General features: G+C 40.5%; 2 protein-coding genes across 2 annotated transcripts in view; one reads left to right on the top strand and one right to left on the bottom strand.

The window, feature by feature from the left end:
- The first annotated feature begins 618 nt into the window (after nucleotides 1-618).
- On the top strand, nucleotides 619-10,763 carry PHTF1 (putative homeodomain transcription factor 1). The gene is given in 15 exon segments (XM_009587237.1): nucleotides 619-808; nucleotides 1,046-1,205; nucleotides 2,031-2,143; nucleotides 2,908-3,092; nucleotides 4,175-4,348; nucleotides 4,428-4,505; nucleotides 5,318-5,527; nucleotides 5,911-6,039; nucleotides 6,461-6,733; nucleotides 7,473-7,604; nucleotides 7,811-7,897; nucleotides 8,835-8,990; nucleotides 9,406-9,501; nucleotides 10,182-10,307; nucleotides 10,743-10,763. Coding segments are annotated over 15 exon segments (2,130 nt in total).
- Nucleotides 10,764-15,111: 4,348 nt separating this feature from the next.
- MAGI3 (membrane associated guanylate kinase, WW and PDZ domain containing 3) overlaps nucleotides 15,112-15,845 on the bottom strand; it is a gene marked incomplete at its 5' end in the record, with an annotated part of 34,128 nt that continues 33,394 nt past the window's right edge. The window contains one exon of the mRNA XM_009587238.1: nucleotides 15,112-15,404. The remainder of the gene's footprint in view (nucleotides 15,405-15,845) is intronic.

The raw sequence follows: 15,845 nt of genomic DNA, 5'->3' as shown, positions 1-15,845 counted from the left end.
GCTCCCCTCGCAGCTAACGGGCCTTTGTTTTCGGCTTCGTAGGGCTTCAAAAACAAGCCTAAGAAGAAGGGTCACATTCAGCCTGATCTGATCGACGTGGATTTAATCAGAGGTGAGCGGTCCCTGGGAGGGATGCTCAGCCGTGAGCGCCTTGCCGCTTTGCGCCGGGCGGCGGAAGGCGAGCCAGCTCCCTGGCAGGTGGTTTGCCTTGAGCTGTCAGGCGGCTGCCTGGAGCCCGAGGCACTCGGCTGTCCGGCGGCAGCAGCAGCACAGAGCGTTGCTGGAGGCCCAGACCTCGCCAGCGCGTGCTTGCTCGCACTGGTGCAAAAGGAGCGTTGAAAACCTGAACGCAGAGGCAGGAGGAATTGGGGGTGGTTCAGCAAAAGCAGTGCTCAGTGGTTGGTGGGAGCAGGCGTGGGTAGGTAGGGAAGGGTCAGCAGCCAGGGTGCTGGGATAAGATGGGGGACTACTTTTGGGCGTGCCTGTTTGAGCTGTATAGATTGGACAAGTGCCTGAAGTTGAGTTGCTGTCACCCTTCTGAACTGCGGCCTTCTGGCAGGATTTGGTCTTGGCCAAAGAGGAAGTCACAAGTAAGGAAATTCTTGTAATTCACAATCAATGACTTGGTTGTTTTTCCTTTAATTCCAAGGCTCTACGTTTGCCAAAGCCAAGCCTGAAATTCCCTGGACATCGCTAACTCGGAAAGGAATTGTGAGAGTTGTATTTTTTCCATTATTCAGGCAGTGGTGGATACAGGTTACTTCCCAACGTATTTTTATGTGGCTCCTGGTGCTCTACGTTATGCAAGGTAAGGGGTAGTAGCAGTTTGTGCCACAATCCTTTTTCTGCAAGGAATGTGACATCATTTTGTAGTCCATAATCTAAAGCCTAAGGATCCTGTCTGAAACGTACTTAATGTAGATTTCAAGACGTGTGGCACTAGTATTTGCAGAAATTATAAAACAGAGTAAAAGTAAATAGTTAAGGCAGAAGAACTGGGCTATGCTCTTAATTTTTGCATTTGATACAATTTTCTCCTTTTCAGTCATAGCAGTTGTGTTGTATTTCATGATGCCTGTTGTGAATGCAAGTGAAGTCATGGGACCAATGTGCCTTATGTTACTGATGGGAACTGTTCACTGTCAGATAGTGTCCACCCAGATCAACAAACCTGCAGGAAACAACGGACTCAGCAGGCGGAGGAGGTGAGCAGGGTAACAGGTTCATTTGTTGGCATCAAAGCATATGATGGATTGCTCATGGTAGAAGTTAATGGGTAAATATCTTCTATTTTTATGTAAATATGTTATTTAACCATAAATGTGAAAATGAGTATTTTCTGTCTTGCTTGTAATCTTCTCATAACCAAGACAAATGCTGCAAACTTACCAGGCTACGTTAGGTCTGGTTTCGTTGTCAGCTGGGCCTTTTTCTAACATAACTTTTAAAACAGTTTCTTTTTGTGGCCAGAGGAGGGCATTCTGCGCAGAAAGGCGTCTTCAAGGTTTTGCAAACCGGTCTGGTGTCCTGCTTTGGCATGAACTGCAGGGAATTGCTGATGTGTATTGAGAACAGGCAAATGATGACAGAGATGACTGTGGTGATTCATTGCTGGCAATTTATTTGTGCATGTGAGATATGTTATGGTTCATCTACTAGATATTTAATTGTTAGATGTCTGACTCAGTTTAAACACTGATATTTGAACACAGGATGATGGATGTGGATAGAGTTTTGCCTCCATTAGGTTTCTACAGTAAAGATTTTGTCCAGATTTTGTCTGTTGCATCCTTTACTAGCGATATACTGATGTCCTGTGGGTATATGCATAACTTCTGTTAATCCAAATAAAATTTATTTGGATTAATAAAATAATCCAAATAAAATTTATTTTGTTTGGAAAGAAGCATTCTGTCTGCATGACTTAAGAAAAATAGCATCTAAAAGGCTGTTCAAATCTGATTCAGATCTTTTAAGAAAGACCTAAAAGTAGCTTGCTATGCAAATTTAATTCTCTTTTTAAAAATCAGGAAGTTACGCAAATCTGTGGGTGTCGATGGGAACAGTTGGTCTTCTCCTGACAAAACCAGTAAAGAAGAGCAGTCTGAGTCTGCATCCATTATTAATAATTTATTTATTTGAGGTATGTGATCTTCGCTGGGTTTGGTGTATTTGTAATGACAGTGTGAACAATTTGGTATCGGGAAAATGAAGACAGAATGTATACAGTCACCGACATCCCCAAAGTCTGCCAACTAGTTTCTTTTGAACTAAAAGCTCTCTTGGTATTGCAGGAGGCTGATTCCTCATGAATTTTTAGTATGTCCTTATTAGGAGGTCATACCATGTCTCACACTGTAGCTAAAACTGAGCGTTAGATGAGTTGCAGAAAGTTGGCAGAGCTTATTTTTATTTATCAGATAAGTGACCTTTCTTGAATGTGTATGCTCAAATTATATTATTGTTTTACCTGGCTTCCAGAAGCAATTGTGCCTTCTAGTTTAAGTAAGTTGCTTGAATAGTCATCCTACTTTACCATCTTTCTTTTTCTAAAAGTAACTCGAGGAAAAGGAGGATAGATTGTTTGGGGTAGTATTTTATTGTCTTCTGCTGTTTCCTCAGGTGAGTTTCTTAATGAGTTTTCAACTGACAGATCCTTTCTCTTGATGAGGACTTCTTGTCTTCTGAGTTGCTGTTACTTATTTTTTTCAAAATAATAATAAGAAAAAAATTCCCTCTTGGTTTAGAAGTTTTAAGATACTATTAAACTTAGAAAAGAACTGTCCAGTGAGATTGAAGCAGATATAAGTCTCTTCAATAGAATCAGGACACAAAGAGCCTGTCAGCAGAAGACAATTATGTATTCCCATGATGTTTTCCTCAAAGAGTTTTTCTTTGACATAAAAGCATTTAATTGTATTTTCTCTCATAGGATTAGAAGAGTAAAGTTGGTAGCTGAGAAAGGGACTGAGACAGAAAATGGTGTGAATGCTGTGAATAATGGCATTAAGCACAGACATGCCAGATCTGAATACAGGCTGTTGCACTTCAAAGAGAAAAATAAACTTTCCGATGGGGAAAAGAGCCATCAGGTACTGGCAGGAAAGATCCATTTGAAGTTGGAACTTTCAGTGTGTTCTGTGTGTGCCCAAAAGCTTGTTGATACTTAACTGTATGGTTTGATCTAATACAAGATACTCCCTTCTACGAATCTTTGCTTGCATATAGGAAACCTGAAAACCCTTTCTACTTCTCGATTGAACAGCTGACATGGTGCTAATGCTTTACTGTCAGGATCTTTTCATCTGTTACAATAGTCAAGTATGTCAAACACAGACAATCCTGGAAAATGTCTCTTTTACCAAGGTGCTTGTTTAGTTGTAGAGACTTCAGATCACAAAATGTTCAGTTAAGGAAGACTGCTGATAATGATTAAAAACAAATAAATTAGCAATTTTCAAAAGCAGTTCTGTAAAATAACTTGCCTTGCAAACAGCTCCCCACAATATCCTCTTGGGGGGAGGCAGGAAAATAAAGACTTAAACATCCCTTGGGGAGAGAGAAAGACAGAGTTAAAGCATCGTGACCTCTGAAATCTCTAAAACATAAAGCTTTGTGGAGCTCCTTTTGAGGCTCCTCTGGGTTGGTAAGGCGTTAACTCCCAGGTGAAGAACTTAAATTAGAATCTGTGCGGAACACCGTAGTACTGTGCCATCCCAACTCCTCTATTTCTAGGTGTTTGGAGAGGAGCACAGCTGGGTGTATGGGGACACATCTCTGATTTTAGGTCTGCTAGCTATCAGCTTGTAGGTACATCTGTTCTCCTGGGCTTAAGGTTGCTGGTAAGACATGGCCAAGAGCTGCTGCTGCCTCTTCCTCTTCCTGCCCTTGCCCCAAATCCAACTCCACGCCACCCAAGATTCCCTCTCATTATCTCTGTGGCAAGGCAAGGGCAAGGGTAGGGAGTTAAAATTTGTGATGTCTCTGTGATGCTAAGTTGGATTCTGTTTCTGCATGTTCTGTGGAGATCACCTTCTGCTGGCTTTCACAGGTAATGAGAGATTACCGTGTATACCAGTGTAGTAGCAGCACTGGCTTTGAACCTTTGGTTTGATGCAATTCAGGTTGGTCCTTTTTTGGTGCCTTAGTTTTATTTTGACTGCTGTATTTCTAGGACGACTGCACCCACAGAGGTGGCGTTTCTGATGAGCTTTCGAGTGAGGAGGATGCTGAAGCAATAGCACAAAGGATCTTGTTACGCCAGAATGTAGAAGGGGCTTCCAGTGACAATAGCTATGAAGAGAAGAAAAAAAGGCCTCTTGTTTCTTTGAACCAGGCTGTCTCACAGGTACTCATGTTGAATTTATACATTTTCCACGCTTTTTTTTGCTATGGATAATGAGCTGGTTTTCCTTTGGTTTTGGCAGGTCAAGCAAGCCCTTAAAGGTACCAGAGATTCTGATAGTGTCGTGGAATCTGAACTAGAATCCACGTTATATAGTCAGGTATGGTCATAAATTCAAGAGACAGAGCTTTACCGAGCCTGGCCAGTGCAGGGACATCCTCCCCATTAGAATAGACCGTTATTAAATGATAGTGCTTCCGCGTCTTCAGGTATAAGGTGTGGCCTCCCTCCCTGCTTGTTTGCAGCTTTGTAAACTTTGTTCACAATTGTGAGTTTACTACTTTGCTTAACAAAACCAAAACAAACAAACAAAAAATCACTCTATTGGCAGCGTAGTATGGTCCAAGCTGCCTCTAGTAGCTCGTGTTGAATTGCTACAATTGCTCTTGTGGTTTGGGAGGCAGCACTGTAGCTTTTATGCTAATAAATTTTGATTTTAAAATGAGGAAATAAATCTATTCTGTGATATATACTCATTCACTTCATTACTTTGTATATCTTCCCCTCTGCCACTCCCCCCATCTGAAAATAAAATAGAAATAAAATATATGAATATCAAATTATAAATATGAAAGTCTATAAATAAATGTAAAATATAAATTAAATCTTAAAATAGATTATGCAGAAGCCAGAAAACTTTTGCATTAGAATGAATAAGCCAATTTTTGTTCTGTAAAGTTGGGAAAAGAGGTGGGGAACTAACGCTGCCTGTGTCACTTTCCATGTAGAAATGCCGGTTGCAAAAACTATCACTGAGTAATGTTGTCTGTAACAGTTTGCATCGGGTGGGTGTGACTGGGAGTTCCTGACTGCCTCGGGAAGCTGATTTCGCCGAATGCTGGGGGGGAGGAGGAGGCGGTTCTGCAAGTTGGGTGTGGGGCTGTGCTGTGTAAATTTTGCTCATCTTCAAAGGACTCGAGGTCCTGCATTAGTGTGGGGTCCCGGAGCTGTAGTGTGACCCGGAGAGACTCGGAAAGCACTCGCCATGACTCTGAGACAGAAGATATGCTTTGGGATGATCTGCTTCATGGGCCAGAGTGTCGCTCATCCTGCACCAGCGACAGTGAGGAAGTGACTGTAAGAGGTACCAGGCGGGATTTGAAGGAAGATGTTTTCCAGCAGGTTTGTTGATTTGTTTCCAGTAGCTGAGAATACTATGAAAGATTCCACACACGCACACACCCTTTTCCCCCGTCTGCCCAAATAATATGAAAGACACATCTGAATGCTGTTGGTATAATGTGAGCAGCCTAATGCAGGATGAGCCCATTCTGTCAACCGTGCAAATCACACGGAAGTCTGGAATCATCTAAATAGTATCAGTGATCATCTCCCTCCTCCCCCCTGGTATTATCTGGACCACTGCTAATCCCAAAACAAAGTATTTCATCCAAAGACAAATTTGGAATCCCCCTCTCAATCTAAATACTTTCTAAGAAAAAGCATTATTTAATAGCGGGACAGAAATAGTTTATACGCCTTTTGCATTCTTTTCTCTTTTATAGAACCATTTATTTTGGCTACAGAATACAAGTCCAGCATCTGCAAAAGTGAGTGCACTGATCTGGGAAGGGAATGACTGTAAGAAGGTGGACATGTCTGTGCTGGAGATCAGTGGGATTATCATGAGCAGGGTAAGAGGGCTGTAAGACATTGCAACCTCTCTCCCTCATGCTTTAAAAAACAACCACCAAAAAACCTGCAAATAGCTATAAATGCAGATATGAAGTGCAATATAAAACTGGTCCCTCCTCAACCCCAAATACAGTTGTCCCAAATGTTCTTCCTTAAAACCAAAATTTAGGAGGTCCTGTTGAAGACTAATGAGTGCCGATTATTGTGGCTGTGTCTCTGCAGTGTGCTGAAGGTGGTGGTTTTATTATTTATTGACTGATTGTTGTTGGTTTTGGACTGAAATGGGTGGAATTTAGGCTATATGTCCTTTGAAGCGAAGGGGAACTGAATGCTTGATTGAATGAATGCTGCCACAACAGCATACCTTTTCCTTGATGCAAAAACCCAGGTAATCATCCTATTTTTGTTCCTGCTTGCCAGGTTAATGCCTACCAGCAAGGAGTGGGTTATCAAATGCTGGGAAACATCATCACCATTGGATTAGCATTCCTACCATTCCTCTACAGACTCTTCCGCGCAGATAACCTGGAGCAGCTGTGCTCCATTTCTCTAAAGGAGCTTTTGCACATCTTTTGTGGAGCACCTGCTAGCACCCCTGTCATTGTTTTGTCTGCGATTAACTTCCTTGAAAGACTTTGCTTAACCTGGATGTTTTTCTTCATGATGTGTGTTGCTGAGAGAACATACAAACAGGTAGGTTTGCATGTCCTGTTGCCTTTCATGAACCCTGGGGCAGGCATTCTACCAAAACCGCGCTGCCTATCACTGAAGACACTGGCAAGACAAGCATGTCTCAGCACGCTGAAGTGTCAAAGCTGGTAAGATGTCCAAGAAGTTTAGGTAGGGGAGTCTGGTAAGACTCCTATTCCTCAGTCACAAACCTGTCAATAGCCCTCCTGCCCCCTGCGCTCACCCTCTTACCTGCCCCCTGCTCCCAAGGGAAAAATTAACACCTTGAAATGGCACTCTGCATGGAAGTGAATGCTTCAACATGGAGCTGTTTGTGAAGAAGAAAAGGCCTACTTAGTTGGCCTGTTCTAAGATGGAGCATTAGATGATAGTTGGATGCATCACGTTCAGCTCCTTCATGACTGTGGGTGCATCACGTTCAGCTCCTTCATGACTGTGGGCACTAGCTTTGTCAAAGTGGCTGTAAATGTTGCATGATAGGCAGGCTGGTGTTATTTACTGTTTTAGCGAGAGCTTTGTGGCTAATCTTGCATAGCAGTTCCACCTCTGCCACACACAAGATGAGTACTGTTCTTTACCTGAGAGGTCGAGCACCAAGGTCCCCTGTTAGACTTCCCCAGTGTGCCACAAGGCTAACTTTCTCTGCCAGTTACCACTAAGCGATCCCAAGCAATTTTTTTTTTTTTGTTTTAGACTGATTTATGTTTGTGTGTGTGTGTATGTTTTTGTTTTTAATTTGCAGAGGTTTTTGTTTGCCAAGCTTTTTAGTCACATTACATCTGCTCGGAAAGCCAGGAAATATGAAATTCCTCACTTCAGACTCAAGAAGGTAGAAAACATTAAGATCTGGTTATCTCTTCGTTCCTATCTAAAGGTGAGTTCTCATCCAAGATGGGTGCATTTGATTATTACAGAGGGTGTAACCAAGTTGCTAGGTACATATACTTTACCACATTGCTGCCTGGCACTCTGGACAGCACTGCTTGAATCGTTAAACAATTACAGCTGTTTGTGGTGAGCCCTGACTTCACCGCTCTGCATCCAAACCTTAGACCTGACTCAGTGTCTGTGTTTTTGCAGAGGCGAGGCCCCCAGCGATCTGTGGATGTTGTCGTATCGTCTATCTTTTTACTGGCTCTTTCAATTGCTTTTATATGCTGTGCCCAGGTGAGGTTTTAACTTTTTTTTTTTTTTTTAAAAGAAGTAGGGGGGAAACCCCAAACTACTGGAGGCTTTTCTTTTGCCAACCAACTTGAACTGTAGCTGTTTGTCTCCAAAGTAGTACAAAGGGTTTTGTGTTTTTTAAAAGCTTTGTAATGTTTAGTTGGTAGTAGACGTTCATTCTCTATGTTTGCAGAGGAAAGTCTGGGTTTTTATAATCATTAGGAAAATTTCAGGACATAGGCTTTTGTGCACAAAGGAAAGGACTCTAAGTACCTCAACAGTTGTTGAAAAGCAGGTCAATAACTATTACTTACATCTTTTAATTCTTCACTAAACCTTCTGTTTAGTAAGCAGTGTTAATGCTGGAGCTGTTTCCTTGGTTTCTTTGTTTTTGGCAAGAGATTCATTACAGTGTTTAGGCAAGGTCTTGGTACCATGAAGATGCAGTTGTGCTAGCAGTAGGATTGATGATTATGATCAGTGACACTGACTCTCACTGCTGCTTTTCTAAGACAGGTTTCTGGAGGAAGCAGTGACAATCCGAGTCCTGCTGTATTAGACCCGATGAGTACATACTGGGAAAGGCAGAATCAGCTTAGCATGGCTGTGGTGGTCTAAGGCTGCCAGTGGGACAAGCATACATGAAAGGACAGACATTTTATTACCAGTTAATTGGAAAGAGGGAGGAAAGAGAAAGAACAAGCATCCTTTTCTAAGCAGAAAGAAAAAAATCAAATTCCAAGCTAAAGCTAGATTAGAAACAAGACCTTTTACTTTAACCTAGTTACATGACTGAATTATGCTTCAAGGGAAAAATTGTGAGTAGCTATAGAACATGGATGTCTGTTCAGAAGAGGAGTAAGGGCAATGCTTTTGCACTTCTCCAAAGAACAGGCATGTTACTTGTTATTGACATTGGCTTTTTTTTTTTTCAATACAGGTTCTTAAGGGTCACAAAACATTTCTGAATGCAGCTTACAACTGGGAGTTCCTAATCTGGGAGGCAGCACTTCTTCTCTTTTTACTACGTCTGGCATCTTTGGGCTCTGAAACCAACAAGAAATACAGTAATATTTCAATCTTGCTCACTGAGCAGGTATCTCCATGTAGCTTAGTCTCCCTTTGGCTTTGTGGTGTGTTTGGATATAATTATTGCATTTCAAACCAGCTTAAAAACTACTGGAATCAAATTTTAAAATTTAGAAATCAACACTTGTGCTGGACAGAAGGCGATAAAACACTGTACAGCTGGGGAGTGACAAGCTGTTAAACATTTGGACAGACTCATTCTAGAATTCTAGACTACTTTTGTCTTTAGGTTAACATGTGTTAGCCAGGTCAATCAGAAAAAGAATGCTATTATCACTGCTAAATTCCTGTCTGTGGATGCATCACTTCTTTAGGAGTGACAACAGACTGCAAAAAATTACTCTAATTTCCCTCAGTTAGAAATTAGTTGGAGGCTAGTGCTGGAATATTAACATCTGGTCTGTAATGTCTGTCTGTCACAGATAAACTTATACCTAAAGATGGAGAAGAAGCCAAACAAGAAAGAACAGCTGTCTCTAGTAAACAATGTTTTGAAACTATCTACAAAGCTACTGAAGGTAAGCTACTCTCCCTAAAAACATACAGTTGCTAAATTTCATGGAAGCAATGGCTAAGGACAATGACTGTGTTTTTTGCTCTTCCCATTTCTCTTGTGTCTTCATTAGGTAAGTTAGTTCTCACAAAGGGAGTTTTTCTGTGCTTCTATAGACATGGCATAAGATTAAGCAATACAAGATGCAGTGTGGTTAATTAGTGCTGCAAACCTTTGATTAGTAGCGGCTTACTATGATTTAGACAAGTGAGAGGAAGAGGCTGGTATGAACACAGCATGTCTCCTTACTGCCTGAATCTCAGGCTATGCTCTTTCTTTTCCAAATACCTCTGCTACCGTAGACGGTAGCAGAGGAGGTATTTGGAAAAGAAAGAGCATAGTCCAAGAGCCACATAAATTAGTCTAGACAAATTCTACAGCCTGTTGTGTCAAGCTCATGTTATGCAGCTAGTGTTGCTACAAAGGAGACTTTTCAGCTTCAGCATGGCTGTTAGAAAACATCTTTGAGCTGGGAGGCCTGAAATATGGAGTTGGAATTTCTGTACATACATTTAAGTAAGGATACAGAGGCAGTGCATGATTAGCAAAGTCTGCCAGAGAGCCAGTATTAAGCTAAAAGTCAGAAGATTAATTCCTTCTGGTATGGACTAACGCTAATGGACTTTTCTTCCCCTTTCACTGCAGGAATTAGATACTCCATTTAGGCTGTATGGACTGACCATGAACCCATTAATATACAATATAACACGTGTTGTTATACTTTCTGCTGTCTCAGGTGTTATAAGTGATCTTCTAGGATTCAATATCAGAGTAAGTATAACTCCCATACAAACTAACAGGAAACATCTCCTAGGGGTCACTTTTGTACCATTGCCAAGTTCCTCCCACCCAAGCAGAAAGGTCCTGGCTTTGAATCAGGCTCCCTCTAATGATAATCCAGAGAACAGCCCTTGCAGAATGAATCTCCATCTCCCTGAGCCAGTCTGGGGCGGGGGGAGGACAGGGCTGACAAATTTCAGCCCCGTTCAGGTCTTCGGTGCCTGCTTAAAGCCATTAGTCAGAATCCCGGGTTCTTTCCCTTTAGAAAGAAGACACGGTCCCCCTGTGGCTCACACTTAACTCGGAGCTCGCTGAGCGGAACATTCAACGCAGGATGGGCAAAGGAGACTGAGTTTTACCTGTAGATGAAAAGCATTCAGACCTATGGCTTTCAGACCAGAGCTCACTCTCTGTATCTCTTTTCAGTTATGGAAAATTAAACCGTGAACTGACCAAACATCAGCACTCGGCCCTCTCCACCAGACAGACAGACCAGAGAAGATAACCAATACCTCGGGCAAAAAGCAGAGGTGCTCTCAAACTACGGAAATCTGCAATTACAATTTTTTAACAGATCCTCAGTGTACGTATCAGAAGTTCTCCCTCTGCTTTACTGCTCTATAACATACAGAATAAACTGGTCTAATTAGCAAAGTCATCCCATAGCATGGACACACAGCAAAACAGGATTAATGGCACCAAATACTAGAAGGAAATAGCAGGAGCTGTGTGCACACAGCACGGGGCATAAAACACTAAAAGCCATGTGAGAGCTCCTACTGGAGGGACACCAATGATTGCTACAGGTGCCTTGTTTCTGTAAAATCTGAATCCTGTGTGTGCGACAAGTGAAGAATCAGGCCTCCTGTTTCAGTTAGCATCATCTTTTTCAGAGAGCTCTGGAGCTACACTGAGATTTTCCAATTTCTGCATCCTTCTTCAGAGCTCTGCTCAGACTGGTAATACTTAGATGTGTTTATCTGAATGTGCTGAAGAGTATTTCTTTTCTTACAAGCTCAGTGTGCTTGAGGCTTGAACTACTGCAGGATGCACTGAAATTCGGTTCGCACAAGATGAATCCTGCCTCCATGTTGACAGTTAAGCAATATAACAGATTCATGCTGGTTGGCTTATGTTGGGTCTTCTGCAACACAAACTACAAGTAAAGCATTTATCAGCTCTAGAGTATTTTGCTGTGTTCGTTCCCTGTAACACCTCAGTTATGCTTAGCCCGGGCTCTCTCCCAAGGGCATCCTGGCGTGTCTTTTTCTGACAACCAGCCTTGCTCCGCGCTCTGAGAGGCTGTTGCAGCTCTGTGCTGCAATAGTGCCTTATGCTGCAAACCTGAGGAAGAAATCTGTTGTGAGAATCAGTTCAGCGCAAGAGACGTGGCAAAGACTTCCTCACCCAAAAGTAGATTAATGTTTAGAAAGGGCATAGGAGAGAAACAAAATGTTTTAAAGACATGTTGAACTTACATTTTCCTTAACTGACTCTAGTATCTTCTATTATATTAGTAATGAAAAAAGCAAAAACTGAGGAACTTTTCATCACTTCATTCTTTCACATAAGGGGTAAGATGGCATATGAATTTTTGGTAGTAAATTGTTTACAGCTATTTTCTGTACAAGGAAAAGTTGTAAGATGTAAAAGGAGATGACAATTTTATATATCAAAATGTACAAATAAACCTACAGTACAAGTATTTCATCATTAACAACTGTTTCTACATGACTTGATGATTTTTATAATACCTTTGGTGAACATTTATTATTTGAACAGGGAGTCAAGGAAACTTCCAATAATAAATTGCATTTGTTTTCCAGAAGACTATTATGTTTGTGGGTAAAACCTGGGTCATAGATTTAGCTGTTTAAAGTATCACACCACTGAAAGTCAACAAAGAATCTATTTTATACAGGCCATGAACTGGAGTTTCTTTTTAATATCTATATAAAAAATAATGAGCGATTTACAGGTCTCTCTCTAGTCAGAACCTCAGAAGTATGTATAAAGGTGCTGTACAATATATAAACATTTACACCTAGTACATCCATACATTGCTTAGCATTCCAAGGCCACATTGCTAAGTCATCCGATACAGTAAGTACAGATATAAGTTCTATGGAAGGAGAAATCACACACAGGTAGGACACTAAATCAGGTCACATTAACATATAGAAAAAATATAGGAGTAGTTGATGACAGGAAAATAATTTCAGTGGTGCTAATGCATCTTTGTATTAAACGTCTGAATTTGTTACTGTACTCGGTGATTAGGGCAAGTGCATACAACTCAACATAAAACAGAATCTCCTGTTAAGAATACATGGTTAATATCTACATAGGCTACTTCAAAGTATTAAGTATTTTCACAGTCATACTCCACAACACGGAGTATTTGTACGTATTGTGCTACACAGCAAATCTCAATGGATCGTCCAACGTCAAGCAGCAGAGCACAGTTCAGATCTGCTTTAAAGCCTATTAAATTTTCAAAGTCTTTGTTTAAAAAGCTGTTTGAGTAGTCATCTGTACTTCTAAAGAATTCAACTCAGAACTGATTCACTGTGCTTCATTAAGCTTTAAAAACATTAAATGTTTCAAAGCCAAACAAGGTATTCAACAAGCCAAACTCATTCACTTTCAAATAGCAAATGGTGTTAGTTTGAATTTTAACATAAGTAAAGCTTGACCTTTTACACTTCTTTCTCCTTCTGCAAAACTGGACCAATGGGCTCCTTTTACCACTTTTCTGCAGTCATTAAAAACCTAACATGTCAGGAAATCTTCACTAAAACTATGAGAAAATAAAACCCTTCAATTTATGCAGTCTGCTATTCTTATAGCTGTAGGACTGATGTGTCAGTAGATTCCTCTTTTTAAAATATGTCTTATAGCCCAAACAATAGATATTAAGTCTCATGTACCCTGTATATAATCCTATTTAGCACTCTTAGAACAGACCACACATTCAGCATATGGGAGACTTCTAATATACACAGGCAAGAACTTCATTTAAGAAGCGACTATGGCAGTTGGTTCTGTCCTAAAGGTCAGCTGTTATCTTTACAGAGGGAAAAAATCCGGTTCCTAACTAGCATTAAATAATTAAAGATGGGAGTTCAGTATACAGCACCACAATGAGACTGAAAATAAATGTACACTGATTGCTTATGTTTACAAAGAATGCTAAGGATGACACAGTGCCACAAGTGAAACCAAAGGAATTATGTTATTTAACAGAACCCAGAATTTTCTCTTTTCAGACAGATGTTTGCCAGCAGTTGTTATAAGCATCCTTATGAATCAAGAAAATAAAGCAATTTTGCTTTGTTCATAAAAAGCAAAATTACAAAACATTTGATTATGTCAAATATAATTTTTATCTACATGATTTTGTATTAGGTATAAAAATTTAAGAAAAAACATCAATTGAACAGCATCAGTGGCTCATTTGCTGCCCTAGAATTGATAGAACCAACCCACCCATCTTCTTACTGAACCAGTAAGAACATGTGTATTTCCTTATGTAAACATGCAACATGCTCTTGAGAAAATACCCATTTCAAACAAAACCTTGCCCTTCCTGCGACTGGAATACATATGAGAAGGATTAGATTGACTGGATACAGTAGATAACTTGGCACAAGAACAAGAAGTGAGTCATGATCACATTGGCAATATAGGCATTAAATAATTTTGTTCAGAAACTCACAATACTATCTGAGAAAGCCGTAGCAGTGCAACGTTGAGAGCAGCAGAACACCGCCTTCAAAAGGACAAGGGGACAGCAGCTTATGGAAGAGTTTAATTTAAGCAATCCAAAAGGTCCTTCATGCAGCTCAGATAATTTAAGAACGAATCAAATACTTTCTACTCTCTAACCAGTTTCTGAAAAAAACAACAACTTCGTGAAAAAAACCAATGCTTTTAAATGACCATTATTAGAAACTTGATTAAAACATGTTCTAAAAAAAAGTGTCAGTCAAACCCGTTTTTCAGCCACACCTGCCGTTTGGGTGACTTTACATGCACTTGGTACCCTCCAAGGTCCAGGAGTTATCGGTGTTTTCTTGACTGGAGAACTATTCTCAGATTTGGAAATTCCATCATCTTTGGTTTCATCGGGCAGCTCCACGTGTCTCTCTCTATGTTGTCTGTTCAGTGTAACAGTTTCCTGTGTTTCTAGCCTTCTTTGTTTCTCCATGGAAAGCAGTGGAATATTGGAAAGACTGGAAGTTTTGAATCTGCTGCAACTTGGCTCTCCAGAGTTTGACGACTTTATTTTTTCGTCTTCAGATGTATTTCTCCTGGAGTCGCTGAATGGAAGATGATTCTCATAAAATGCTGCATGTTGTCGCTCTGGAGACCACCCTTCTGTCTTTCTAGAAGTTTTCTGCATCGTGTCTTTCCTGGTGACTCCTGTTTTACCATTTCCACCTTTCAATTGCTCAACAGTCATCTTATCACCATCAGTTGTTCTATCTTGATATTCCTGTAACCTGCCTACTGTTTCTACGTTTCCTTGCTTACTGAGATGCTTTTGGGGACTGGCAGACCTTCCTTGATTTCCACTGGAATAATCTTTTTTCTTATTATTGTTCATCCCTATTTCTGTGGGTTTACTCTCACTCTTTCTGGAACTGTCAGATTTATGTGAGAGATTGCCGTAGTTTTTTTCAGGATCCCCTTTTTTGGGGCTGTGGAATCCTGTGTGAAGGTGTCCCTCAGCAGCCACTAACTTTTCTGGACTTGCAGATCTGTCTCTTCTGGTCCCTAATTCCAAACTACCTTTTGTGATTTCAAACCCAGGGCTGGAGGGACATTCCCATCTGGTCTTTGTTCTCTGGGGAGAAGACAGAGGCTTCATCTCAAACCGGTTTTCAGTTAAAGTGCTTATCTTTTCAGGCACAGTGTTCTTTGCTTGTTCCAGTTTCTCAGACAGCTGAACTCTCATTAAAGCTTCTCCTGGTACTGGTAAATAACACACTTCAGATGGGGAAGCAGAATGTGAAGATGAAGATAATGGTGACTGTTCTTCATATATTACATTTGACGAAGACGGATTATAACTATCCCAATCACCTGGAAGTGAACAGTGAGAGATTTGACTAAATGACTGCAAAAAAAAAAAAAAAATCACTAAGTATTTTAGAAACGTGCATACTACTGAGGTTCCAGGATGTTACATGAAATCTTCAATTTAAAAAAGATTACATAGTGGCATACTCTCAAAGTCTTATTTAGTTAATTTTCTGTATTGCATTGTTCTACAACCTACAACAACCATAAGGATGTGATTTGGGAAAAAACTTGTGCTTAGAATGCCGGCACGATCTCTGCAGGACTGACATGGTCTTGTATCAGCACAACTTTAGAGCCTACATAGCAAAATTTCAAAATGGAAAGTCCCTGACCTACATTGTTTAATATAAGAAAACCAAATGAACTGAAACTGTTATGCAAAAAGAAAACTGAAAACAGTGAAAAGTTGAGGTTATTCATAGCTTTGCACTAATCGGAAGA

This window comes from Fulmarus glacialis, unplaced genomic scaffold (assembly GCF_000690835.1).
Source record: "Fulmarus glacialis isolate BGI_N327 unplaced genomic scaffold, ASM69083v1 scaffold40301, whole genome shotgun sequence".
NCBI lineage: Eukaryota > Metazoa > Chordata > Aves > Procellariiformes > Procellariidae > Fulmarus > Fulmarus glacialis.
Note: the sequence above shows the minus strand (reverse complement) of the source record. Positions and strands in the feature narration are given on the sequence as shown.